Raw genomic sequence first — 27,055 nt, forward strand, 5'->3', positions numbered from 1 at the left:
CTATTAGTACCATCTCGACGTCTTGGCGAACCGTCGCTGAATTTTTGTCGAAATTCCCAGTGCATCGCCTCTCGACTGCTTGATCAACCGACATAAAATTCGTCTCCAACCCTAATAAGTGCAAAACATTTTCCAGTCTCAGCTCATAAAATCCTGTTTGTACAAGCACGTCACCTCTGCCAACTGCTTTTATGACGTGGTTGTTGGCCAATACAACATTCGCAAACATACTGCGCCTGCCACATAAATGAGCCGTTGCTCCCGAATCCACACACCAGCTCGAAGCATCTAGATTTCCTGCCTGTGCCGCAGCTAGAATAGTGTACGATCGATGTTGTGATTGCCGATTTTCCTTTGGCTTTTCTTGAAACTTTGGGCAGTCCCTCTTATAGTGACCTCGCTGCCCACAACTGTAGCATTCTATATCCACCAGAGACCTTTTCTTACGAGTTGGATTTTTTCGCACATTTGCCTGGTATGCCCGTTGCTCTTCTGGGGTTGACACTCTCTCGTTACTACTTAGTCCTCCTTAATCCTTAGACTGTCCAAAGAAGGAAGACTATCACGAGTCTCCATCGCAATAACGAAGTTTTCGTATTCCTTTGGCAAACTTGAAAGTAATATGATCACCGCTAGTTCGTCTTCTAGCTTAATATTCACTTCAGCAAGTTTGTCCTTTGTAGAGAAGAACATATTGAGATAGTCGCTCATCTTGTCCCTTGCTGCAACCCAAGCAACTTTTTATATAGCGACAACCTCCGGACGGGTCCGCTTGGCTCATACGTTTCCTTGAGCTTATCCCATGCTTCCTTTGCTGTAGTACAATTCTTGAGGTAAACCAACTGAGACGGTCTTACACTCACGTTATCGTCACCAACGCTTTCTGATTCTAAGCATCCCACGCAGCAACCGCATTCGCTTCCGTAGGCCTCGTCATGCCTATGGAGTTCCATAATTCCGCATGGATCAACACGCTGCGCATTTAAACTGACCAGGAATCATAATTCCCCTCCTCCAACTTTTCTATTTGGTCAAAAGAACCCTAACTAAACAATTTCTAAAAGCGATATCACGATGAACATACTTCTTTTTAGCAAGGTATGCCAAACCCTCGGCTATATCCATTGAATACATGGTAAGGCGCTTTGCCGATACATCAGATTCATCCATAGTTTTTTCATTAACCATATTTCTACGAGCCAAAAGGTATGTTTTCAAATCACCGTACAACATGAACTCCATTATTGTATATATTGGCTTACTTTGCACACAGACGGCCAAGAGTTTTATGATATTCCTGTGGTTAAATTTTTTCATTGCTTCCGCCTCTAATAAGAAATCTAAACGATCTTCCATGGTTTGACCGGACTTCAGTGTTTTTACAGCCACTGCTGTCCATGCTCCTGGTGACAGCTGAGCTTCACCGCCGTAAACCATACCAAATGCTCCTTCACCCAACCGTCGATTAACTACTACCTTATATAACATTTATAAAATTAATTTATTTAAGCATTCACATTATTTTTACAACTAATGACGATGATTTATGTGACAAACTAAAAAATAATCTTAAAATGGAAAATTTGAACTCGCTTAAAAAGAAGACAACTCATTTGTTTCGAGTGTTTCTATGACGCTAAAGCTATTTATAGTCCTTACTAGTGCCTTACAGTCTATTTTGTACAAGTTCTATTGCAGCTTTCCTAGAATATAATTCTGTAGTGTAATCCATACGTGTCTAAATATTCATTCTCGAATTTATACACGCTATAAACAGAAGTCTACATACCATGGCTCCATTTCTTATAGTATCCGAAGTTTAATTGTTCATAGAGATGGGCTAAAAGGCGAACATGGCTAGATCCACTGGAAGATACTTATAGCTTTCTTCTGCCTGTTGCATACAGTTTAGCAACTTAAATATACCATATCATATAATATATAATCCGATTAGTGTATGTTTTAAACAGAAAATTACAGATCAATTTTAAAGAGATCAGCTCTCCTGTATTAAATTAGCAAAACAGTTGTCGCTGTCCAAAGCGGCAAACCTTTCATAAATTTTCAATAAACAGTGATGTCCACCTGTTTGTTTCCTTACGATAACCTCAAAAATGGGCGTTCCTCTTCCAAAAAGTTTTTTTCGGCATGCTGGTCACAAGCTTGTTCCAAATGTGGGTCAACTTGCCAAAAAATCGTTGTCTCTGCGCAGACTCTGGCTTTCTTACCAATACGCAACATTGAAGTGGTGCATTAGGCATCTGTTAAAATTAGTGAATCGAAAAAAGGGAATTGACAACTTTTAGAGCATGTGCTTAAAAACGTTTAAGCAACCTTCATAAAAAAAACTGAGTTGAATTTTCTTCCTAAGAAAATCGGTAAGCTTTTCGACAATTTTATGTATTATATTTTAATAAGAAAAATTAATATGAAAAAACAATGTTAATTTGATATATTATTATTGGGTCTTGGTTATATTACGTTTACGTAAAATATCAACAATTCTACGCCAAAAATAAGGTTGATCAGAAAAATAGTTTTATAATCTTAGTAGTATACATTTGTGTGGGGATGGTATGGTAACGCTGTAAGGCCAGACCTACTCCCAAAGCAGCTGATCGACGAGGTGGCAAGGAAAGAGAAGACGAAGTGGCAAGGCAGAGTGGAAAACGAAGAGTCTGGAGAAAACGACGAACGAGGAACGACGTGTGTGTGTAAACGAAGCAAGAGTATTTCATTTAAACTTTTAAATTTGTTTAAAACCAATTAATTAATATATCTTAAATATAATAACTTCCTAAATAAAATAATAATAAACCAACAATTATAATTCTTGTGGGCACAAATCCTACAAATATGGGGGCTCAACCTAACTTTAATGAAGACTAACTTTAATGTGACGGCTCAACCTAACTTAAATGAAGAAAAATGTGAAGGCTCAACCTAACCTATACGAAGAAAAATATGAAGTCTCAACCGAACTTACTCGAAGAAAAATATATATGACGGCTTAACCTAACGGAATCGAAAAAGAAGAATGACGGCTCAACTAAATTAATCAAAGGAAAAAATGACGACGCACCTTGAAATTTTTTTTTAATTTATAACGAACCTTGGCGATCGCACTTTTGGTGCATTATCAGGGGGGGACATTATGCTATAACCATCTGGTGTAATAGTTAAAATTGAATCTGAGCTGCATGTCGAAATAGGCGTAGTTTTTTCATCTCTAACGTTTGCTTGGTTAAATTTGCCTATCAAGTCAAGTTGATTTAAATTATTGGTGTTCTTATTACAAAAGTGAAACGATGTTTCGGTCGAAGAACATTTTGAAAATAGATCTAACTGATCGCTTTCTATTTCAGATATTGAAATTGCAGTGGCACAGTCAAGACACGGAGTTAGCAAGCGAGGAAAGTTAGAAATGTAATTAATAATTTCTATTGCATTTGGTAGTTTATCGGCCCCTTGAGACCAGCAGGCTTTTAAAAGGCCCTCAAGTTGCGGTTTGACTCCTATTGGTATTTGCAATGTATTTCCGCTTTATACATAATCAAGCACTTCATTATTGGTTAACCCCTGTGTTGAGGATCGAGTGGATTGCGTTAAATTATAAGTTTATCTTTATAAAGTGTCTATACACTTTCAATGGCGGAAAAGTAAGGAGAGAAATATACAGAGTTACAAAGCATCTTATATCGATAACCTACTAGCTTAGTACAGTCGATATAACCAGGGATAAATACAGGGCTGCAAACGGAAACATATGGTATTTTCAACACCCGTCCTCAATGTGATTTTGTGTGCCAGTTACAATTTCTTTCTTAGTTTAATTTCAATAGCTTGACACAATGATTATGCTTTTGCTTAGACAAATTTTTCGTTAATATATCAGCTACCATGTCCTTAGTTGATATATAGTCCAGATCAATCTCGCCGCTTGTAACAACTTCTCGAACGAAATGATGTCTGATGTCAATGTGTTTCGATCGAGCATGAAATACAGGATTCTTGGCCAGAGATGGAGCACTCTAATTGTCTCCAAACAATTTCGTAGATGTTCCAGCGTCTCCACATCCAATCTCGATCAACAATCGCCTCAAATGCAAAGCCTCTTTCGCCGCTGAAGACATAGCCATGTATTCGGCCTCTGTGCTGCTCAACGCCACACTGCATTGTTTTTCTGACTTCCAGGAAATAGGGCCACCTGCCAAGAAAAACACGTACCCTGTGTACGATTTGCGGTTGCTCACCTCACCGCCCCAATCTGCGTCAGCGTGTTCCGTAAGAGCATCTCCACACGATCGGTAGTGCAACATAAGATCCTTCGTTGTCGCCAAATACCTCATAACATGCTTTAATTGCTGCAACATGTTCACTGTGAGGTTCCTTGTTCCTTTGCGTTAATTTGATAACTGAATGGTAGATATCAGGTCTTGATGTTAATGCAAGAAACATCAACTCTCCGATTGCTGACTGATACATTGTCACATCCTGTATGACGCATTTCTCGTCACTGCACGCCACTTGGAAACCAGCATCCAATGGAGTAGCAACAGCTCGACACACTTTCATACCATGTCTTTGAAGCATGCCCTTTATGTACTGAGCTTTATTCATCACGATATTGCCTGTATCATCATACTACTACTACTTGTATGCCCAAAAACTCTCGTAACGGACCCTTATCGACGCATTTGCCTTAATTGCGATCATGTCATCCATCTTTTGGCAAGCTAAAAGTAAATCATCTACATATATTAGTACCAAACAAAGCCTACCATTTATATCCTGCTGATATAGGCACGGCTCGTTCTTGCAAGAAGTGAATCCAAGATCACATAGCGCTGCATTCAACTTGGCATTCCACTCACTTCCTGCTTGTTTCAATCCATATAGACTGTGGAGCATACACTGTATAGCTTTATTCAGCCTCAACACCTAATGTGAATTTGCCTTGTTCACATATCCCTGAGGCTGCCTGATATAGACGACTTCGTTTAGGTCACTGTTAAGATAGGCTGTGTTTCGGTATAATCGACGCCGTATATCTTTGAGCACCCTTTAGCCACCAACCGAGACTTATACCGCTCCACGCTTCCATCGCCACTCCGTTTGATAGTGTATACCCACTTTGAACCAATCGCCAATTTTGTTTCAATTTTTGGGCAGTCTGTCTTTCAGACATCTCTTTAAATTCCACGAATTTCTCGAATACTTAATCCTTCGATTTTAGACAATAAGCAAATATTCGTCTCAACATGTCGTCTATGAATGTCAAGAAATATGAAGAACGTTGCTTAAAAGGTCCACATACATCGGTATGTACCCATTCCAAAAGATGCTGAGCTCTATGTTCAGACGCTGACGGGAAAGGTTGAGTATGAATCTTGCTTCTCATACAAGTCACACATGGCATCTTCTCGGAAAAATCCACATTTTTCATGCCAGTCGCCATCCTGCGTTTAACAATATTCATTAGACTTGAATAATTCAAATGACCATACCTGTAGTGCCAATCTTCTGCACTTATCTGTTTCGCTCCAAAGCATCGATTGCCTGTCTCCTTAAAAACAAAGAGATTTCCTTGCCTCTCTGCTATTAGTACCATCTCGACGTCTTGGCGAACCGTCGCTGAATTTTTGTCGAAATTCCCAGTGCATAGCCTCTCGACTGCTTGATCAACCGACATAAAATTCGTCTCCAACCCTAATAAGTGCAAAACATTTTCCAGTCTCAGCTCATAAAATCCTGTTTGTACAAGCACGTCACCTCTGCCAACTGCTTTTATGACGTGGTTGTTGGCCAATACAACATTCGCAAACATACTGCGCCTGCCACATAAATGAGCCGTTGCTCCCGAATCCACACACCAGCTCGAAGCATCTAGATTTCCTGCCTGTGCCGCAGCTAGAATAGTGTACGATCGATGTTGTGATTGCCGATTTTCCTTTGGCTTTTCTTGAAACTTTGGGCAGTCCCTCTTATAGTGACCTCGCTGCTTACAACTGTAGCATTCTATATCCACCAGAGACCTTTTCTTACGAGTTGGATTTTTTCGCACATTTGCCTGGTATGCCCGTTGCTCTTCTGGGGTTGACACTCTCTCGTTACTACTTAGTCCTCCTTAATCCTTAGACTGTCCAAAGAAGGAAGACTATCACGAGTCTCCATCGCAATAACGAAGTTTTCGTATTCCTTTGGCAAACTTGAAAGTAATATGATCACCGCTAGTTCGTCTTCTAGCTTAATATTCACTTCAGCAAGTTTGTCCTTTGTAGAGAAGAACATATTGAGATAGTCTCTCATCTTGTCCTGTCTCAGCTGCAACCCAAGCAACTTTTTGCATAGCGACAACCTCCGGACGGGTCCGCTTGGCTCATTCGTTTCCTTGAGCTTATCCCATGCTTCCTTTGCTGTAGTACAATTCTTGAGGTAAACCAACTGAGACGGTCTTACACTCACGTTATCGTCACCAACGCTTTCTGATTCTAAGCATCCCACGCAGCAACCACATTCGCTTCCGTAGGCCTCGTCATGCCTATGGAGTTCCATAATTCCGCATGGATCAACACGCTGCGCATTTAAACGGACCAGGAATCATAATTCCCCTCCTCCAACTTTTCTATTTTTTCAAAAGAACCCTAACTAAACAATTTCTAAAAGCGATATCACGATGAACATACTTCTTTTTAGCAAGGTATGCCAAACGCTCGGCTATATCCATTGAATACATGGTAAGGCGCTTTGCCGATATATCAGATTCATCCATAGTTTTTTCATTAACCATATTTCTACGAGCCAAAATGTATGTTTTCAAATCACCGTACAACATGAACTCCATTATTGTATATATTGGCTTACTTTGCACACAGACGGCCAAGAGTTTTATGATATTCCTATGGTTAAATTTTTTCATTGCTTCCGCCTCTAATAAGAAATCTAAACGATCTTCCATGGTTTGACCGGACTTCAGTGTTTTTACAGCCATTGCTGTCCATGCTCCTGGTGACAGCTGAGCTTCACCGCCGTAAACCATACCAAATGCTCCTTCACCCAGCCGTCGATTAACTACTACCTTATATAACATTTATAAAATTAATTTATTTAAGCATTAACATTATTTTTACAACTAATGACGATGATTTATGTGACAAACTAAAAAATAATCTTAAAATGGAAAATTTGAACTCGCTCAAAAAGAAGAGCTAACTTGGAAAAACCCAAACAGGCTTTTGCTATTCAATAGATTACTATCAGAAAAAAAGTCTGCGTCATGTCATGTTATCAATTGACAACTCATTTGTTTCGAGTGTTTCTATGATGCTAAAGCTATTTATAGTCCTTACTAGTGCCTTACAGTCTATTTTGTACAAGTTCTATTGCAGCTTTCCTAGAATATAATTCTGTAGTGTAATCCATACGTGTCTAAATATTCATTCTCGAATTTATACACGCTATAAACAGAAGTCTACATACCATGGCTCCATTTCTTATAGTATCCGAAGTTTAATTGTTCATAGAGATGGGCTAAAAGGCGAACATGGCTAGATCCACTGGAAGATACTTATAGCTTTCTTCTGCCTGTTGCATACAGTTTAAATATACCATATCATATAATATATAATCCGATTAGTGTATGTTTTAAACAGAAAATTACAGATCGATTTTAAAGAGATCAGCTCTCTTGTATTAAATTAGCAAAACAGTTGTCGCTGTCCAAAGCGGCAAACCTTTCATAAATTTTCAATAAACAGAGATGTCCACCTGTTTGTTTCTCCAGGATAGTCTAAAATATGGGCGTTCCTCTTCCAAAAAAGTTTTTTTCGGCTTGCTGGTCACTAGCTTGTTCCAAATAGGTAGACTATGACCCGCGTCCCTTATGTGGGTCAACTTGCAAAAAAATCTTTGTCTCTGCGCAGACTCTGGCTTCCTTACCAATACGCAACATTGAAGTGGTGCATTAGGCATCTGTTAAAATTAGTCAATCGAAAAAGTGAAATGATAACTTTTAGAGCATGTGCTTAAAAACGTTTAAGCAACCTTTATAAAAAAAAGTTGAGTTGAATTTTCTTCCTAAGAAAATCGGTAAGCTTTTCGACAATTTTATTTATTATATTTTAATAAGAAAAATTAATATGAAAAAACAATGTTAATTTGATATATTATTATTGGGTCTTGGTTATATTTCGTTTACGTAAAATATCAACAATTCTACGCCAAAAATAAGGTTGATCAGAAAAATAGTTTTATAATCTTAGTAGTATACATTTGTGTGGGGATGGTATGGTAACGCTGTAAGGCCAGACCTACTCCCGAAGCAGCTGATCGACGAGGTGGCAAGGAAAGAGAAGACGAAGTGGCAAGGCAGAGTGGAAAACGAAGAGTCTGGAGAAAACGACGAACGAGGAACGACGTGTGTGTGTAAACGAAGCAAGAGTATTTCATTTAAACTTTTAAATTTGTTTAAAACCAATTAATTAATATATCTTAAATGCAATAACTTCCTAAATAAAATAATAATATAACAACAATTATAATTTTTGTGGGCACAAATCCCACAAATATGGCTCAACCTAACTTAAGTGAAGAAAAATGTGAAGGCTCAACCTAACCTAAACGGAGAAAAATATGAAGTCTCAACCGAACTTACTCGAAGAAAAATATATATGACGGCTTAACCTAACGTAATCGAAGAAAAAAAATGACGGCTCAACTAAATTAATCGAAGGAAAAAATGTCGACGCACCTTGAAATTTTTTTTTAATTTATAACGAACCTTGGCGATCGCACTTTTGGTGCATTATCAGGGGGGACATTATGCTATAACCATCTGGTGTAATAGGTGAAATTGAATCTGAGCTGCATGTCGGAATAGGCGTAATTTTTTCATCTCTAACGTTTGCTTGGTTAAATTTGCCTATCAAGTCAAGTTGATTTAAATTATTGGTGTTCTTATTACAAAAGTGAAACGATGATTTTGTTTCGGTCGAAGAACATTTTGAAAATAGATCTAACTGATCGCTTTCTATTTCAGAAATTGGAATGGCAGTGGGCCAGTCAAGACACGGAGTTAGCAAGCGAGGAAAGTTAGAAATGTAATCAATAATTTCTATTGCATTTGGTCGTTTATCGGCCTCTTGAGCCCAGCAGGCTTTTAAAAGACCCTCAAGTTGCGGTTTGACTCCTATTGGTATTTGCAATGTATTTCCGCTTTTTACATAATCAAGCACTTCATTATTGGTTAACCCCTGGTATGGATAAGACCCAAATGAAATAAGTTCAAATAAGACTACTCCAAAAGACCAGATATCAGAAGAAGGTGTAAACAAGCCACAATTAAGTGTCTCAGGAGGCATCCAACGTACCGGGAAAAGTTTTCGAACGCCCTTACGATTAAACCGATAATAATCGCTTTCATATGTTGGCCGAGCCATTCCGAAATCTCCAATTTTCACAACTCGCTGGGAATTAACTAAACAATTTCTACAAGCGATATCACGATGAACATACTTCTTTTTAGCAAGGTATGCCAAACCCTGGGCTATATCCATTGAATACATGGTAAGGCGCTTTGCCGATATATCAGATTCATCCATAGTTTTTTCATTAACCATATTTCTACGAGCCAAAAGGTATGTTTTCAAATCACCATACAACATGAACTCCATTATTGTATATATTGGCTCACTTTGCACACAGACGGCCAAGAGTTTTATGATATTCCTATGGTCAAATTTTTTCATTGCTTCCGCCTCTGATAAGAAATCTAAACGATCTTCCATGGTTTGACCGGACTTCAGTGTTTTTACAGCCACTGCTGTCCATGCTCCTGGTGACAGCTGAGCTTCTCCGCCGTAAACCATACCAAATGCTCCTTCACCCAACCGTCGATTAACTACTACATTCTCCTTTGCTATTTCCCACTTGTCTAATGTATTAAAATTGCTGCGCAACGGCGACAGCAGATCAATGCCGAACATTTTCATTATCTGAGCGGAGTACTTCACTTTTCGATTGTATCGATGTTTCCAAAAAAAGAATGAAAGTAGAGAAATAAGTAAAATAAGAAAAATACATGTACTTATAGAAACTATAACGGCTGATGTTTCACACTTAATTTGAAAAGAACGGGCCAAAAACGAAAAATTGCAATCATACACCCCGTCCTCAGGAATATGGTTATTACTCCAAAATATTTTCGAATGATTTATAGTTAATAGCCAGTCATGAACGTGAATATCTGTTTCTTTACTTTCTACTCTAGGTTTGAAGCTGCCAACCACAGAATAGTTCTTACTCTGCCACTGCAAAATTTCTAGGCCGATGATTCGGGTGCCAAAAAACTCGCCATGGCTGAAGCTGACTTTTCCAGATAAACCTTCAAATTCAGTTTCTTGAATAAATTGGGCAAACAGCTTAGTAACATCACTAGTTCTTAAACCATTGACTGCATGCTTGTTCTTTTGCAAAAGTTTGTGAGCAGCGAGGGCATAGGTCCATACAGCGTCGTAAGTATATCCAGCATAATTTGAAACAAATTCATCGCTTGATTTATACGTGTCAATCCAGGTCTCAATGAATTGGCCTTCTTGCATTTGACTTTTACGGTCGCCGAACGGAAAATGTCTTACACTAAAATGACCGTCGATAGCCTGTAGAAAAACTAATAAATTAAGTGTCACCACAATTGACTATAACTTTTATTACATTGTAAAACTCTGAAGCAGTGCAGCTGTTATCAATGTATCCTCTCCAAGACGTCAAGTCACTTAACACCCATGACGGGAAAAACCAAACATAATCCTGTTTTTGAGTCATCTGAAAATATTGCTATTAATTAGATTTCTTATATTCGAATTATTACTTACTTTTAATTTTATAGCTTCGCATATTGCCATTGCAGCGTTCTGACCATAAATATTTGCTATTATTATTTTAGCTTGTGCTTTTTTTAACTTATGCAAGTGCTGAAATATAAAATGTTAAAAACTTTGACCTTTAGTTATGTTGTCAGCCTCAACAACCAACCTCTCTTATTTCGATTGCTGTTGCGACAGTGTTACATTTCTGATTGAAAATCAAAGTTAAATTGTGAATTTTCATTTTACTTTTCATATAAGATATATATTCCATAGTTGTGTGACTCTCTTCCGTTAAAATAGCAACACGATTCCATCCAAAAATGTTCATAATTTCCAGATAAGCATCAATAAACAACCAATCGGTACCAATTGTACGGAAAAAGTAGGGATAAGCTTCTCGATCAAATATGGCAACACTCTCTGCTGAATAAGATATAACCATCATATTCATATGCTTGGAAATCGAAGCTATTGGTTGAACCGTCTCACTACAAGCAGGTCCTAGAACACCCAGGACATTTGGTTGATTATAGTAGTGTATAAATTCTTTTAATACCAAATCAGACTTGCATGCTCCATCGTTTATCCAAATACCTAAATTATACCCTGGCAGTATAGTTCGATTATTGTTTATTGCAGTAATTGCCATTTGCGCAGCTTTTTCGATATTTTTGTATCTCCGACTTGAAACATTCAATGGAAATATACCACCTATGTATAATGTTACAGAGTCATTTATTATCCAATTTTGATACACATCTTCATGTTTCATTAACCATTTACATGCAACTTCGTTATACAGGTCTTCTTTAGTTCTCTTTATTTTTCGTTGAGAATTTAGCTCTTGCTGTATTTCTATAAGATCTTGATCAGATATATAAAACCTGCGCAGAGCATGAATGAGGTGATTATCAGAGTTAAGACCGTTGGAATAAAATTTCAAAATGGGTGTTAGCTCATATTTACAGTTCGCACGCTCCAAAGACTTAAAATCTTCGCATAGTGGCATTGTAATTTTTGCAAATTCACCGCTAGGATAAATTAGTTCGGATGGTACCCAGTGTAAAACAATGAATCTTTTATTGTACAAGGGGTATTTTATTTTATATAATTCAGTTAACCGTTTTATGGTTTCTTGAAATTTGTAGCTTAGCCAAATTACATTGACAAAACTTTTAGTTTCCTTCAGCTGTTCTTCGATAAAATCAGAATCTTTTCGATATTCTGCCAGAATTGTAGCGCATACATTTTTATCGCAGATGGGATTTTTAAATTGTTCAACACTGAAAAATTAATATAAATGAGTTTCACAGAATATAAAATAGATTTTTAAATGCAGTATAAGCAAGATTCCAAATTTGGCAGAATAAAAAAGTTTAAGTTTTGTTTGGGTTATCGAAATTTACTTTTGTTAATTTAAAAAGTAGTCTGAGTGTCTAAATAATTGCCAAGGTATGAAACACTATTACAGCACCTCACACTCGGTATAAGATTCCAATAGCAAACACTTGAAACCCATCATAAAGGGCACCGCCTCAAAGTCATTAAATACCCCTAAAACGCATTTCAATCCTATTTTTCCACAACTAGCACGATCGTCACATAAACAATCTACAGACTAAACATTTCTAAGGAATAATGTCAAGTTCGGTATACCATATATGTATATATGTATGTACATACATATATCAAGCCGGCTATGTCCGAAAATAATTCGGCAATAAAAAAAATAGGTATCCCACGCACTTTCTGGCGCACGACAACGCCTGTTATCCAAGACTTCTTGCAAACATATTCAATAATTCACGAACCAGTCTTAAGCCTTAGTTAGAATCGCCCACGTTAAATCAACTTCGCTTTAGCTCCGCGTTCTTTGCCCAGTAGTCAGTTAATAAGATCTTCCAGTAAAGTCGAATATTGTAAACGTTTAAAATATTAATAAACTTATATTTTTCATCTGATTTACTCTTAAGGTTTAGAAGAAGTTTGTGTTGATCTAGATGATCGGACAGAGCTATTTGAACTCGTCCCGTCGTGCTGATCAAAGTTATATACAGTGGTGGTCAGCGGGATAGCCCCTTTTTTTTTTTTTTTTTTGATTTTAAATTTGATTTTCTCGGCTCCCAAGAAATTTAATGAAGAAATTTTTTCAGTTATTTGTTGGTCATTGTATTTAGATGATGACACGTAATTATTCTCATGCCAGCTTTCGACGTTTTTTTACAGGTGCGTTTGAAAAAAAAGCTCCCCCAAAATTTTTGACAATAGTTTAGCCCGGTCATTCCAAAATCTTTAATATTATAGTTAGACATGTGTATTCTTTGAAAAAGTTGTAGATCTAGGTAATCTAAGATAAACTGCATACCAAAAATTTGCATTTTAGCCCCAGTATTTATTTTGGGGCCTATCGAAATTTCGGGATTTTGTATGTAATTCTTGAGGTCTCTTTGTTTGACGACGTTTTACGATACCAATTTAAACTAAAGTAATATTTTCTTATTCTAAGTATGAAAGTGAATTGAATTTCCCGTCAAATGATACATGTTTCATAAAAATCCGACAAAAATTAGATAGATTTCATCGCCCATACTTAAAAAAAAACAGGTAAGCAAAACAACCACTTCCGCCTCCATAATTAAGAAAAAACCGATTAGTCTTATTAATTTCTACCAACTTACCAAATTTGTTTACGATCGGATCAGAAACACACAAAATATACATCATTTTACTATGCGGTGTAAATGACGGGTTTGGCCGTCGTGTGATACGTATATGCAAAAAAGGCTTTCTGCTCTCTGACGTGACGGTCGTGTTTTTGCATAGCTCCTGAGTTTTTATTAATATTTATTGTTTTTTCTCAATTTTTAATTGTGCTTAGTTTGTTTACACTTCCGCTGGTGTTGTTCGCTTGACTCCCTTGTGTTTTATTTCCATAATTCGCCAAATTAATCAGTTAAAACAGTTTTTTTCTTTTTCGTGATTAGTGTTTGGTGCATTTACATATTTTTTTTTTTTTTTTTCTTTTTCTTTCGTCATTGCTTCTGCAGTTGCTCCCCTCATCGCCCCCATCATACCATCAGTGCTAGTGGCTTTGTTGTTCTCTCTGCTTTGTGCTTGTGCTTAGCTTCTCTCCCGCGTAATCACTTTTGTAAGGCCGCCTCTCAAAGCTCGGCTTATAACTGTTCTTGCACTCTCTGTTGTGCTGTGCACTCTAGCTGTCTCTTTGTTTTATTTGTAATTATTGATTATTTTATCAATAATTATCTTTGTGCTGTGAATTTAATTTTTCTATATATTCTTATATATATATATTTTTTTTGCCTTTCTTTCGGCTTTTCAATGGCTTGTTGTCTACCTAATTGCAAACATTCTGATCGTTTTGATGATCAGTACAGAGCAATATCTTGTTGGCTCTGCGATAATCTTATTCACTTAAAATGTGCTGGCCTCAATGGCCGCGACTACGACAAATTTTCTGGTTTGTCTGTTTCTAAGCCTGAGCTTGGCTTAATGCGCTGGACTTGCCCATCTTGTGCCAGCCAGCAGCTTGATTTTAGCCGTATGTATAGGGATCTTCGTTTAAGGTTTCTTTCTTTAAACAAACTGGCCAAACAGCTGTCAAACGAGTGTGACTCTAGCGTTCAATTATTGTCGCAATTCAAATTTGTTCCACCTTCTGAGAAATTGCACAAGAAATGTACCCTTGAGTTGCCTCGTAAGCAGTCGCCAGCTCTCTCTATTACTTCCTCTCCGATTTTACTTTCGCCTACACCATCTTCTTGTCCCTCTTTATGCTCTTCTTTTCAGATTGAAGTACCCATTACAAGCCCTGGTGTACCTCAATCTATCCCTCACGGGAACTCTGATCAATCACAGGATCATGCCGGCTCTCAATCACTTGCGGATCCCAATGCTCCTCCGCCTCCACTAACTGTAGTGCCTCATCGCAAACAATTATTTATTTCTAGGCTTGCTCCAGATACTTCTGAGTCGTCTGTGGCAGCTTACATTGGTAATATTTGCCCTGCTAAGGTTTTAATTCAAAAGTTTAAGTTTTCTAGGCCTCATGAAATCTCCTCTTTTAAAATTACAGTACCAAATGAGTACTTCTCAGCTATGGTTGACCCTAATTTTTGGCCAGAGGGCCTAGTTGTACACGAGTTTGCGCCCAATAAGCGCTCTCGTCCGTTGCCTGTCCACCTTCCTACTTTATCTTCTGCTTCAAAAAACTAATAACGTCTAGTCTTTGCATTCATTATCAAAATGTAAGAGGACTTCTTACCAAGCTGTCGAACCTTTTCTGTGATAGCCAAACCTTTTCGGCTGACATATTAGCTTTCTCTGAAACTAGGCTTAACCCCTCTGTTTTAGATAATGAAATTCTTTCTAATAATTTTATTTCTTATAGGCTTGATCGTGTTGGTCGTCGTGGCGGTGGAGTACTCATTGCTGTAAACTCGAATCTGTCTTCAAGTGTGGTGCCGATTGATCTCCCCTTAGGTGTTGAGTTTATTTGCGTCGAAGTTACATGTTCTAACTTTAGCCTATATATCTCTTGTTCATATATTCCTCCAGCTTCTGATATCATGATCTACGTGCACCATGCTGATGCTTTACGAACTATTTTTGGTCGTCTTAAAGATCGTGATGTTCTTATAGTTTTAGGTGATTTTAACTTGCCTAATATTTCTTGGCTTGTTGATGATAATCTATCTTTCTTAATTCCTTCATCTCAACATGTTTTTCTTGATAGCCTACTTGAATGTCCACTATATCAGTTGAATTCTTTCCTTAACTGTTCTAAAAGAATCCTTGATCTTGTTTTTGTCTCTGATCCCACTGTTAGTGCTGTATCGCAAACACAGCCACTAGTGAAACCTGAAGATCCTTATCATCCTACCATTGAAGTTACTATTTCTTACAATTCCGTTACTAATTTATTTAAAAACATTTCAAATTCTCGTCGTAGATGTTTTCGTAAAACAAATTTCAATCTTCTTAACAGCCTTATTTTCTCTTTTGATTGGTCGTTTCTATTTGAGTGCTGCGATATAGATTGTGCAGTGAAGTTTTTCTATTCTGCTCTTAATTCTCTAATTGATAAATGCGTTCCTTATGTGAATGTCTCTACCGTCTCCAGCTCGCCAGTCTGGTTCACACGTAGGCTCTCTAATCTTCGCAACATTAAATCGAGATATTTTAAAAGATTTAAAAAAACTGGTTCGCGACTTGACTATGCAAATTATTGTATAGCTAAATCTCAATTTTGTCTTTTAAATACTCAATGCTACAACAATTATCTCGTTCGCAGTAAGGCTGAATTTTAATTAATTGGGGTTATTAAACCCCAAAAGATTTTACAACTTTGTCAATTCCAAAAGACGCTCTAATGTCCTACCTTCCACCTTCACACTTAACGACCAGTCTGCTAATAATGATTTAGATATTGCAGATCTGTTTGCTAAATTTTTTCAGTCGACATATTCTACTACTGTTTCGGATCCCACACCCTATCCCTTTTCAATCCCACATTTAAATTGTATGTTTTTTCCCAGTATTACTGAAGACTGTATTCTCTCTAGCTTGTCATCTATGAAGTCTTCCTTCGTTCCCGGGCCTGATGATATACCTAGTTGCATCCTTAAAATGTGTTCGATTTCCCTATCTAAGCCTTTAGCTCGGTTATTCTTTATATCGAGTGAGACTTGTAGATTTCCTGATATTTGGAAGGAGTCATTTATTATTCCGCTTTTTAAAAAGGGTTGCAAATCGGATGTTTCCAACTACCGTGGCATTGCCAAACTTTCGGCAATACCTAAACTGTTTGAGAAAATTATTACGTCTTCCCTTCAACATCTATCCAGATCCACTATTTCTCCTTGCCAGCATGGTTTCATGAAAGGTCGTTCGTCGCTTACCAACCTTTTAGAATTGACTACCCTAGTACACCATGGCTTCCGTAAAAAGTGTCAAACTGATGTTATTTATACTGACTTCAGTAAGGCTTTTGATACGGTTGATCATTCTTTGCTTCTCGCGAAACTTAACATCATGGGTTTTTCACCAAAATTATTGGGTTGGTTAAAGTCGTATCTTATTGGCAGAACCCAAAAGGTGTCTTTTCGTTCCTCGATATCTAAAACTGTTCGAGTTACGTCAGGTGTACCCCAAGGCAGTCATCTGGGCCCACTATTATTTACATTGTTTATAAATGATTTGCCTTTGGCCTTGGCTCATTCACGCGTGCTCATGCTTGCGGATGACGTCAAGATTTGTTATTCCTATAATGATCCTTCTTTCCAACAGTACTTGCAATCAGATCTCGATGCGTTCTGTGATTGGTGCCACGTTAATAAATTACACCTTAATGCCTCTAAATGTTCTTTTATGACTTTCAGTCGTTTGTCTCCGCTCCTAGCTCATTACTCTATTAAGTCTGTTCTGTTAGATTGTGTTCCATCATTCAAAGACTTAGGCGTTATGTTTGACCCTAAACTTTCATTTAATGTTCATATTTCTTCAATTGTCAACAGAGCTAGCAGCCTTCTCGGCTTCATTAAACGTTGGGCCAAAGAATTTGATGATCCCTATGTAACAAAGGTTTTATACACTTCGTTAGTTCGCCCTACTCTAGAATATTGCTCGCCAGTGTTGAACCCGCAATATGATGTTCACCAGCGTAGTATTGAATCGGTACAGAAGCAATTCCTTAAGTTTGCGCTCCGCGGTCTAAATTGGGACCCGGGTCTTCGCCTACCTTCTTATTCTGACAGACTTCTTCTTATTAATCTTCCTTCACTTTATAACCGTAGGCTTGTTTTTGGCATTCTCTTTCTCCATAAACTAGTCAACGGCGAAGTCATTTCTACGAATTTACTAGATACGCTGTATTTTTGTGTTCCCTCACGTCGGACCAGAAACTTTTTTCCTATTCACCTTAGTAGATGTCTGACTAACTACTCTCTTCACGAACCTCTTCGTGTTCTTTGCCAATCTTTTAACAACCTTTCTCACCTTATCTCTCCTCATCTTTCTGTCACTTCTCTTCGCGCTATACTTTTTAATCATCTACAGCGAAACCAATGAAAATATTCTGGACTTGGATTGGCTGCAACTCATCCCTGGCCACATTGGCTGTGAATCGGGGCATAGCTGGCACCTTGTGCAAATAAAACACCTCCACCGGGCTGGGGATGTTTAGTTGTATATAAAGCTAAGCTACCTTCTTCATTTAATTACTATCTGTCTTTAGCTTAAGCTTTTTCGTCGACTGCTGTGTTAGTTGACGTAAATAAATAAATAAATAAATAAATAAATATGCAATATGTTTTTTTATACCCTAGCAAAAAGGGTACATTAATTTTGGTCAGAAGTGTGCAACGCATAGAACGAAGCATCTCCGACCATACAAAGTGTATATATTCTTGATCAGCACGACGAGACGAGTTCGAATAGCCATGTCCGTCGGTCCGGCGGTCCGTCCGTCCGTCCGTCTGGATCAACGCAAACTCCTCCTAGACCGTAAGAGCTACAGAGCTGCACGTAGGCTTGTATATACTGCAGGGGTTGTATATCTCGGATTCAGCCGGATCGGACCACTATATTATATAGCTCCCATACAAACCCCAAAGTCACAAACAGTGACTTTTCTCAATAACTTCGTTAATTTCTGTGCTATTATCGTGCTATTATAAAACTTAATATTCGAGAGTTTATTACGCTTGTAAACTACTGTGCCAAATTTGATCAAGATCGGATGACTATATCATATAGCTCCCATAGGAACGATCGGTCGCAAACAGTGACTTTTGTAAATAACTTCGTTACTTTTAACGCGATTGCTTTCAAATTAAACATTTGCTAGTTAAGTATATCTGTTAATGACTGTGCCAAATTTGATCAAGATCGGGTGACTAAATCATATAGCTCTCAAAGGAGCGATCGGTCGAAAACAGTGACTTTTGTAAATAACTTCGTTATTTCCTATGATTGTAAAACGTTCTTCCACATTGATGGCTAATAGGTAAGGAAAGAGTTACCAAAAAAGATGCAAGGGTATACAAACTTTGACGCGGTCGAAGTTAGCCCCGGCCCTCTGGTTTTTTATTCAAAAGTACCTATTTCGATTCATATGAATAAAGGAAGTGTTGAGATTTATTCAACTTCCTGGGTTTTTCATAGTTATTGATGTATATATATATATTAGTAGTGAATAGACTATTTGTGGTAGAACTAAGAGAAGTACGACCGGCACAGATGGTGCCATATACGAGAGTGCATCTTGTGCGTATAGGGTTACCAGATAGGCGGTTGGCAAAGCAGGCTTCCAGATGTATTCGCAATACTTCCCCTCAGATGGCGCCTTATATGTCTATTTTTTGTACTCCCAACAGTGTCACACAGGACTCATGCTTTGCTGTTCCTAGACCTTGGGTTAAAACGTCTGCGGCATTTCACTTGTTGAGATGTAATCAATGCGAAGGTCGCCTTTGTCCACCAGTTCCCTTATAAAATGATGACGGATTGTGGAATAAAGAATTTCGTGTGAGTTGGCCAGCCCCTTGATTGTCGTTATAGATTATGGTGGAACGGAGCGAGCCAAAAATCTCTTGTAGGAAAGATCTTAGATGTACAGCCTTTTCAGACGTCTCAGATAGGGCCATGTATTCGGCCTCGGTGCTAGAAAGAGCGACAGTTCGTTGCTTACGGGATTCCCAACTTATTGGTGCGTTTGCCATCTTAAATTCGAAACCTGTAGAAGATCTACGATCATCAGTATTAGCAGCCCAGGCGGCGTCAGCATAGCCAACCAAACCTTTTCCGGTTTTTTTATATATTAGTCCATGGTCTTGAATAACCTTCAAGTAACGAAGTACCCTTTTGGCTGCAACCCAGTGTTGTTTCCCGTAACAATTATTATACTGGCTAAGAAGACTTAAGATATGTGCAATGTCAGGGCGCGTCGATACTGCAAGCCACATTAGAGCACCTATCAAGTTTTCGTATGGGATGCTTGATACTTCATCCAGGTCCGGTTTTGTCTTTGGGCACATATGATTTGAAATTTTCTCGCTGGTGTTTATAGGTGTGCTTACTGGTTTACAGTCCTCTATGTTGAATTTCTTTAGTATATCCTTTACATACCTTGATTGACCCAAAGAACATTCACCTTTGTTCTTGTTTTGATGAAATTCGATACCCAGGCAGTTAGACAGTTTTCCTAAATCCTAAGACAGTTTTCCTAAATCCTTCATTTCAAAATTACGTGTACTTGGCTTTCAGCTGTGCTAGTAGCTTGTTATTATTCGTTGCGACAATGAGATCATCGACATACATTGAAACGATAATAATCCCATTACCTTGTTTTTTCATATACACGCAAGGATCAGCTGCAAGTGGCTTCAAGTTCATTTCCTTTAATTTGTGATGCAGTTTCTTATACGACTGGCATCCACTCTGCTTTAAACCATACAAAGCTTTCCTTAATTTACATACTTAATCGTCAGTGTATTTTTGCTTTTCTTTTTCCGTAAGTGTCCCCATTTAGATATGCACTGTTAAAATCGAATTGATGGAGGTCGAGGTTGAGTTCCACGGCGATTGCTATCAGTGTTCGTATTGATCCTATACGAGCTGATTCCTCTCTCGCTTTACAGTTTCCCAAGTCTTATTCTTATCAAGGCGTTTTTCCACTCAATTGCATTTGGACCACTTAGAGCTGCGCGTGTTGACGATTCATCTCCTCATAAAACTCATCTTCCTCATTAGATTCCGGTTCTGGCTCATTTCCGATATTTGACTGCATTTGGACTTCGTTTTAGATGAGCTTGGGACGACCAGGTTTTCCTGTATGCACTTTTCTGGGTCTTCCAGGTCCACGTCTTTGTAGTACTGGTTCTTCTTCGATATTTTCTTCAATATTGGCATTCTCTTCTTGGGTATTTTCCTCGGGAACGATACGCTCCTTTTGAAAATCCTCTTCCTGACTATCTTCCTCTTGATATTCCGCATTGACTGCGGTTAGCTCTGAGATTCTTCAAATTCATGATCGTTGCCAAAAATATTTGTGAATATGACGTCACGACTTCTCAGTATCATTTTGGCTTCGGGATCATATATACTATAGACTTTGGCATCATTACAGTAACCTATAAATATACAACTTTTGGATCTTGGACTGAACTTACTCTTTGCAAGTTTGTCAACCGAGTATACAATTTGACCAAATGTGCGCAAATGTTTGATGGATGCAATTCGATGATTCCATAATGTAAAAGGGACTTCTCCCCGTAGACTTTTGGATGGGCATCTGCTCCGTAAGTAATTTGCTGTGTTTATTGCCTCAGCCCAGTAGCTAGGTGTTTGTACGGCTTGGATCATCATGCAGCAAGCCATTTCCACAAGAGTTCGATTCTTCCTTTCAGCCGTTCCATTTTGTTGTGGGGTGTATTCCGCTGAATGCTCGTGCTTTATACCTGCGGCTTTTAAATACTCATTAAACTCATTATTGGTATACTCGGTTCCATTGTCTGATCTAAAACGTTTAATCTTTTTTCCAGTTTTCAGTTCAACATATTCCTTAAACTCCTTGAATTTGTTGAAAACTTCTGATATACTTTTGATAGTATTCAATTCGCATCATTTCAAAAAATCATCTATAAATGTGTAGCAATATGTATTAATATTAAGTATATCTTACTCTTTCCCCCAGTGCAATATGTTTAGAATTAAGTATATCTTACTCTTTTTTTGTTACAAATTAGTTTTAAGTTTTATGCAGTGGTACAGTACGAGAAGCGTGCTGTCTCACTTTAAAGAAAAGAACAGAGAGGTTCAAATAAAAAGAATGAGAGCGGCTCAGTTTTTATGGAGAGCTCACCAAAAATAGACGTGTTTTACTCGCTATAATTTCAGAAGTGGTCATAGTTAACCCAGTGAAAAAAAAAAAACAGTGAAAAAGCTATAATTTATCAAAGAGGAAAAAAAATATTAAAAAAACAATAATGGATTCAATAAATCCTGATGATTTTTCGAAGTCCCAGCTACAAATCTGGTGCAAAAACCTAGGTTTACCAGATACTGGCACTAAAAATGTGCTAGCCGAACGTTTAAACCAACTCAGCCCTGTAGCGAGGGCAACATCCAAAAGATGGAGCTGCTCCTAACGGAGGACTAAGTAAACGCGCGAATCCCCCTGAAAAATATTGATTGGAGCACCTAAAGAGCATTTTGTATACATCGGACGATGGCGCCGATCAGACGCAAAATTTCGAGGCAGACTTGTCCCAAGGTCAACAGCAGCAAGAAGTAACGGCAAACGAACAGAACGAAGCAGAAAATGGACAGAACGAAGCAGAAAATGATCAAAACGATGCAGAAAGCGAGGCGCAGACAGAAAACGAGAGCATTCTGAATGAACCGCAAGAAATATCAAAAGCAACAAATGAGAAGTCAAATGAAAAGAGCAACAACGGAGAGCGCAACGCAACAAATGAGAAGTCAAATGAAAAGAGTAACAACGGAGAGCGCAACGCAACAAATGAGAAGTCAAATGAAAAGAGTAACAACGGAGAGCGCAACGGAACAAATGAGAAGTCGAATGAAGAGAGCCAAAAAGAAGAAAACATAGTAAAGTATACTTTGGAAAAAAAGCTGGAACTACTTTGCAAAGAAATCGAACTGGTTCGTAGAGAGAACGAGTTCTTGCGCCTTGCTGGCAACCCTGAGTCTGGCCACTCAAGCAGCTGGCTGGCGACGAAGACAGGTGACCAGGTCTTGGCCAAAGATGTGAAAGATTTTTTACTCGATTTTGACGGTAATGGAAATGTTTATAGTTGGATATCTTCCGTGCTTCATTTGGAAAGATCATTCAACTTGAACGAAAATAATTTACGTTTGCTTGTTTTCGGTAAACTAAAGGGCAAAGCTTTGGATTGGATACACTCAAACCCTGAGTGTTTGTGTCAGCCTGTGAAAACCATATTCGATGCCATGGGAAAAGTCTTCGAATCAAAGAAGACCAATGTAATAATTCGACGAGAGTTTGAGGCACGCAAGTGGTGCGTCGGCGAACCGTTCCTGAATAACTTTAACGACAAAGTTGGCTTGGCTGGCGGTTTGCGTTTGCCGGAGGACGAGATGGTCGAGTATATTGTTGACGGGATACCAGACCGTCACTTGCGAGAGATGGCTTGTATGCAACGTTTTGGGTCTAAGGATGACGTGTTGGCAGCATTTGTCAACATAGTGCTGCAGCGGGAAAAACCTGTATCTCTGCCAAATGTGTCCGCAAAGAAGAAGCCCACATTCAGGTGCTTCAACTGTAACTGTCTGGGTCACCTAGCAGCCGACTGTAACAAACCAATAAGAGCAACTGGTGCTTGCTTTGGATGTGGTGAAATGGGTCACCGAGTGGCAGATTGCAGTCAAAATAAGAAGAAGCCCGCGGCAATATCAGTAAGTTTGGATAATATAAGAGTTGTAAAAGTTCACATAGGTAATGATGTATTTTCCCTAGGATGCCTCATAGACTCGGGAAGCGCAGTTAGCTTAATTAAAAAGGAGTTCGTTTCAGATGAAATTAAATTGGAACCCGGTCCTGAACATACATATTTTGGTTTAAAAAAAGTAAACTTGAAGTCTTTGGAAGTATTTTATGTTACGTTGAAATATTAAATAAAAATGTTTGCGTTCGACTACTGATTGTTTCCAACGAGTCTATGGGAAGTCCAATACTGTTAGGTAGAGATTTTATGAAAATATGTAAAGCTAAAATTGTACTGCAGCTTGACGATGATCTGTGTAAAGAGTCAATGGTCGAAAGTATTAAGTTAAGCCATGACTTGAGCAAAGGAGATAATTTTGAAAACCAAATGCTAAATATTGATTGTGACGTGGTAAATTCAAAATATTATGTTGGCAAAAGTTTAAGTTTCAATGAAACGACAATGTTTGAAAATATTTTTTCTAAATTTTATCTGGAAAGAAATCGACCAAATGAACCAAAGGTTAAATGCGAAATGAAACTCACAATCAATGACATAAGTCCGTTTAGCTGTAATCCAAGACGATTTTCTTATAGCGAAAAGGCTGAATTGTAAAAAATAATTGACGAATACTTAAGCAAAGAATATATTAGGCCGAGTGAGTCAGAATATGTTTCCCCAATCGTGCTCGTAAAAAAGACTACAGGTGAACTTAGAATGTGCGTTGATTTTAGAAAATTAAACAAGGCGACTTCAAAAGATAGTTATCCTATTCCACTTATTGATGATCTGTTAGATAGACTTGCAGGAAAAGCTTTATTTTCGAAACTCGACTTAAAGAATGGGTTTTTCCATGTATACATGCATGAGGATTCAGTGAAGTTTACGTCATTTACGACACCGCTTGGTCAGTTTGATTTTTTTCGTATGCCATTTGGCCTCAGAAATGCGCCGTCTACATTTCAAAGGTTTATAAACAGGATATTTGCCGATATGATTAGGGATGAAAAAGTTATTATATATTTAGACGATATTATGGTAGCAACAAAAGATTTTGATACGCATCTAGAAATTTTAAAAGAAGTATTTGACCGATTGGTTGACAATAAATTGGAGTTGAGATTAGATAAGTGCGAATTTCTGCAGACGAGTGTTAAGTACCTAGGGTATTCGATTACAGGCAAAGGCATCAAAGCTGACGATAAGGGTATACAAGCAGTAAAGGATTTTCAAGTTCCGACTAAAGTCAGCGAGGTTCAAAGTTTTTTAGGACTATGTTCATATTTTCGTAGGTTTATTAAAGATTTTGCTACTATTGCCAAGCCATTATATGACCTAGTTAGAAAAGACAAAAAGTTCATGTTTGGGAACATCGAAACATCGTACGTTTGAAAATCTAAAGTCTAAGTTAACAGAGCCTAAATGATGAAACCGAACTGCATTGTGACGCAAGTTCTATTGGTTTCGGATCGATTTTGCTACAAAGGAAAAGCGATGGTAAATGGCATCCAGTTTTCTATTTTTCTAAAAGAACTACCGATGTGGAATCTAGATATCATAGCTTTGAGTTAGAAACGTTGGCGATAATTTATTCGTTAAAACGATTTCGTGTATATTTGCAGGGAAAGCATTTCAAGATCGCGACAGATTGTAACTCGCTTACATTGACACTTAGCAAAAGAGAAGTTAACCCCAGAATAGCCCGTTGGGCTCTAGATTTAGAAAACTAAGATTATGTGCTAGAGCATAGGCCGGTAGAAATACTAACATTATGGTTGTGGAAACTAACTCATTTGAAGATAACTTAGTAATATGTCAGAACCAAGATGATGAAATTTTAAGATTAAAGTCAATGTTAGAAAGGTCTGAACACAGTATGGAGTCACATGTCCTGTTTAAATATCATAATGAGTTAGGCCACACAGGCATAGACAAAGTTGTAGAAGTTATCACAAAGTCGTATTGGTTTCCAAAGTTACGGAAAAAAGGAGAACAACATGTAAATAATTGCCTAAAGTGTATAGTCTTTTCGTGAAAAAATGGAAAACAAGAGGGTCATATCCACAATATACCTAAACCTGATGTGCCATTCGAAGTGGTTCATATCGATCACTTCGGACCAATCGATGTCAAAGGAAGCACAAAGAAACACGTGTTAGTGGTGGTTGACGCGTGTACGAAATTTGTCAGACTTTACTTAGCGAAAACCACAAAATCTAAGGAAGCAATAGAAGCACTTAAAGAGTATTTTAGATCCTATAGTAGGCCAAAGTGCATAGTGTCGGATCGTGGAACGTGTTTTACGTCTAACGAATTTTCTAGCTTTTTAGAGTCTTGTAATATACAACATGTCAAAATTGCAACTGGTTCTCCGCAAGCTAATGGCCAGGTTGAAAGAATAAATAGAAGTCCAGGCCCTATGTTGGCAAAATTATTAGCCTCAGAAGAAAATGTTAGTTTTCGTCAGGCCATAGAGATAGTAGAGTATACCATGAATAACACTATTCATAGGTCATTGGGACAGCATCCAAGTGTCGTACTATTTGGCGTCGGCCAAAAAGGACGACAAGTAGATGAATTAAAAGACTACTTGTTAGAAGACAGGTCTGTGGAAAGAAATTTGGAGTCGGTACGAGCAAAAGCTAAAGAAAAAGAAAAGAAACTTCAAGAGTATAATGAATGTCTAGCGAATCGAAAAAGACGAGGGCCAAAAGTTTTTAAGCCAGGCGACTATGTGGTAGTTAAAAATTTTGACACTCACAAAGGGGTATCCAAAAAATTATTGCCGAGATTCAAAGGGCCTTTTAAAATCGTTAAGTGCCTCGAAAATGATCGATACGTTGTAAGTGACGTCGACGGGTTTCAGCAGTCGAAGATTCCTTATACTGGAATTTGGTCTATCGCAAATATGAAGCTATGGTTCAATTGGTCAGATGAAACTAATAAAGTTAACGTAAATATAGAGAAAGATGAAAATACGAATGAACAGATAAAAATAAATACAAACCTATGTAAATGTAAATGAAAATTCTATTAAAGAAAAAGTCAGTATGTTAAGCAAAGAAATAAGTAAATTGGAAAGCGCTAAGAATGACAACAGTACACACAACTATAATACGAGAAGCAAAGGTCATCATAAAGAAGACTAGGATCAGGTGATCCTTACTGTCAGATTGGTTGAATTGTAGCAATATGTATTAATATTAAGTATATCTTACTCTTTCCCCCAGTGCAATATGTTTAGAATTAAGTATATCTTACTCTTTTCTTTGTTACAAATTAGTTTTAAGTTTTATGCAGTGGTACAGTACGAGAAGCGTGCTGTCTCACTTTAAAGAAAAGAACAGAGAGGTTCAAATAAAAAGAATGAGAGCGGCTCAGTTTTTATGGAGAGCTCACCAAAGATAGACGTGTTTTACTCGCTATAAATGTAACAAAGTATCGACTACCTCCATAACTACTCACTGGCATTGGTCCACATACATTGAGGATGCAGGAAACGGTTTTCGTGATTGCTTCCCCTTAATGCATGCTTCGCAGATTGGTAGACTCTCATTTATATTTACGCATGCTCCATGTACTCTTTCTTTATGAGTACGTTTAAGTGCCCAAAATGATACTTGTTTTGTTTCCGACTACTAAATGGCTTTTTTCACCCATTTCCTCGACATGGTATAGGTCATGTTTGTAGTGACCGGATTTTTC

The 27,055-nt window shown here is 37.9% G+C and overlaps 1 protein-coding gene across 3 annotated transcripts in view; it reads right to left on the reverse strand.

The window, feature by feature from the left end:
- Positions 1-8,187: 8,187 nt before the first annotated feature.
- The window catches only part of LOC137580198 (uncharacterized), a 393,130-nt gene continuing 374,262 nt past the window's right edge, over positions 8,188-27,055 (reverse strand). For all 3 annotated transcript variants that reach the window (XM_068294121.1, XM_068294120.1, XM_068294122.1), the window contains 4 exons: positions 11,032-12,148; positions 10,872-10,970; positions 10,711-10,821; positions 8,188-10,655 (listed from right to left, as the gene is read on the reverse strand). In XM_068294121.1, coding sequence (XP_068150222.1) covers positions 8,769-10,655; positions 10,711-10,821; positions 10,872-10,970; positions 11,032-12,148 — 3,214 coding nt within the window. In that variant the 3' untranslated portion in view covers positions 8,188-8,768. The remainder of the gene's footprint in view (positions 10,656-10,710; positions 10,822-10,871; positions 10,971-11,031; positions 12,149-27,055) is intronic.

The sequence above is a fragment of the Drosophila tropicalis genome, unplaced genomic scaffold, assembly GCF_018151085.1.
Source record: "Drosophila tropicalis isolate 14030-0801.00 unplaced genomic scaffold, ASM1815108v1 contig_830, whole genome shotgun sequence".
Classification (NCBI taxonomy): Eukaryota; Metazoa; Arthropoda; class Insecta; order Diptera; family Drosophilidae; genus Drosophila; species Drosophila tropicalis.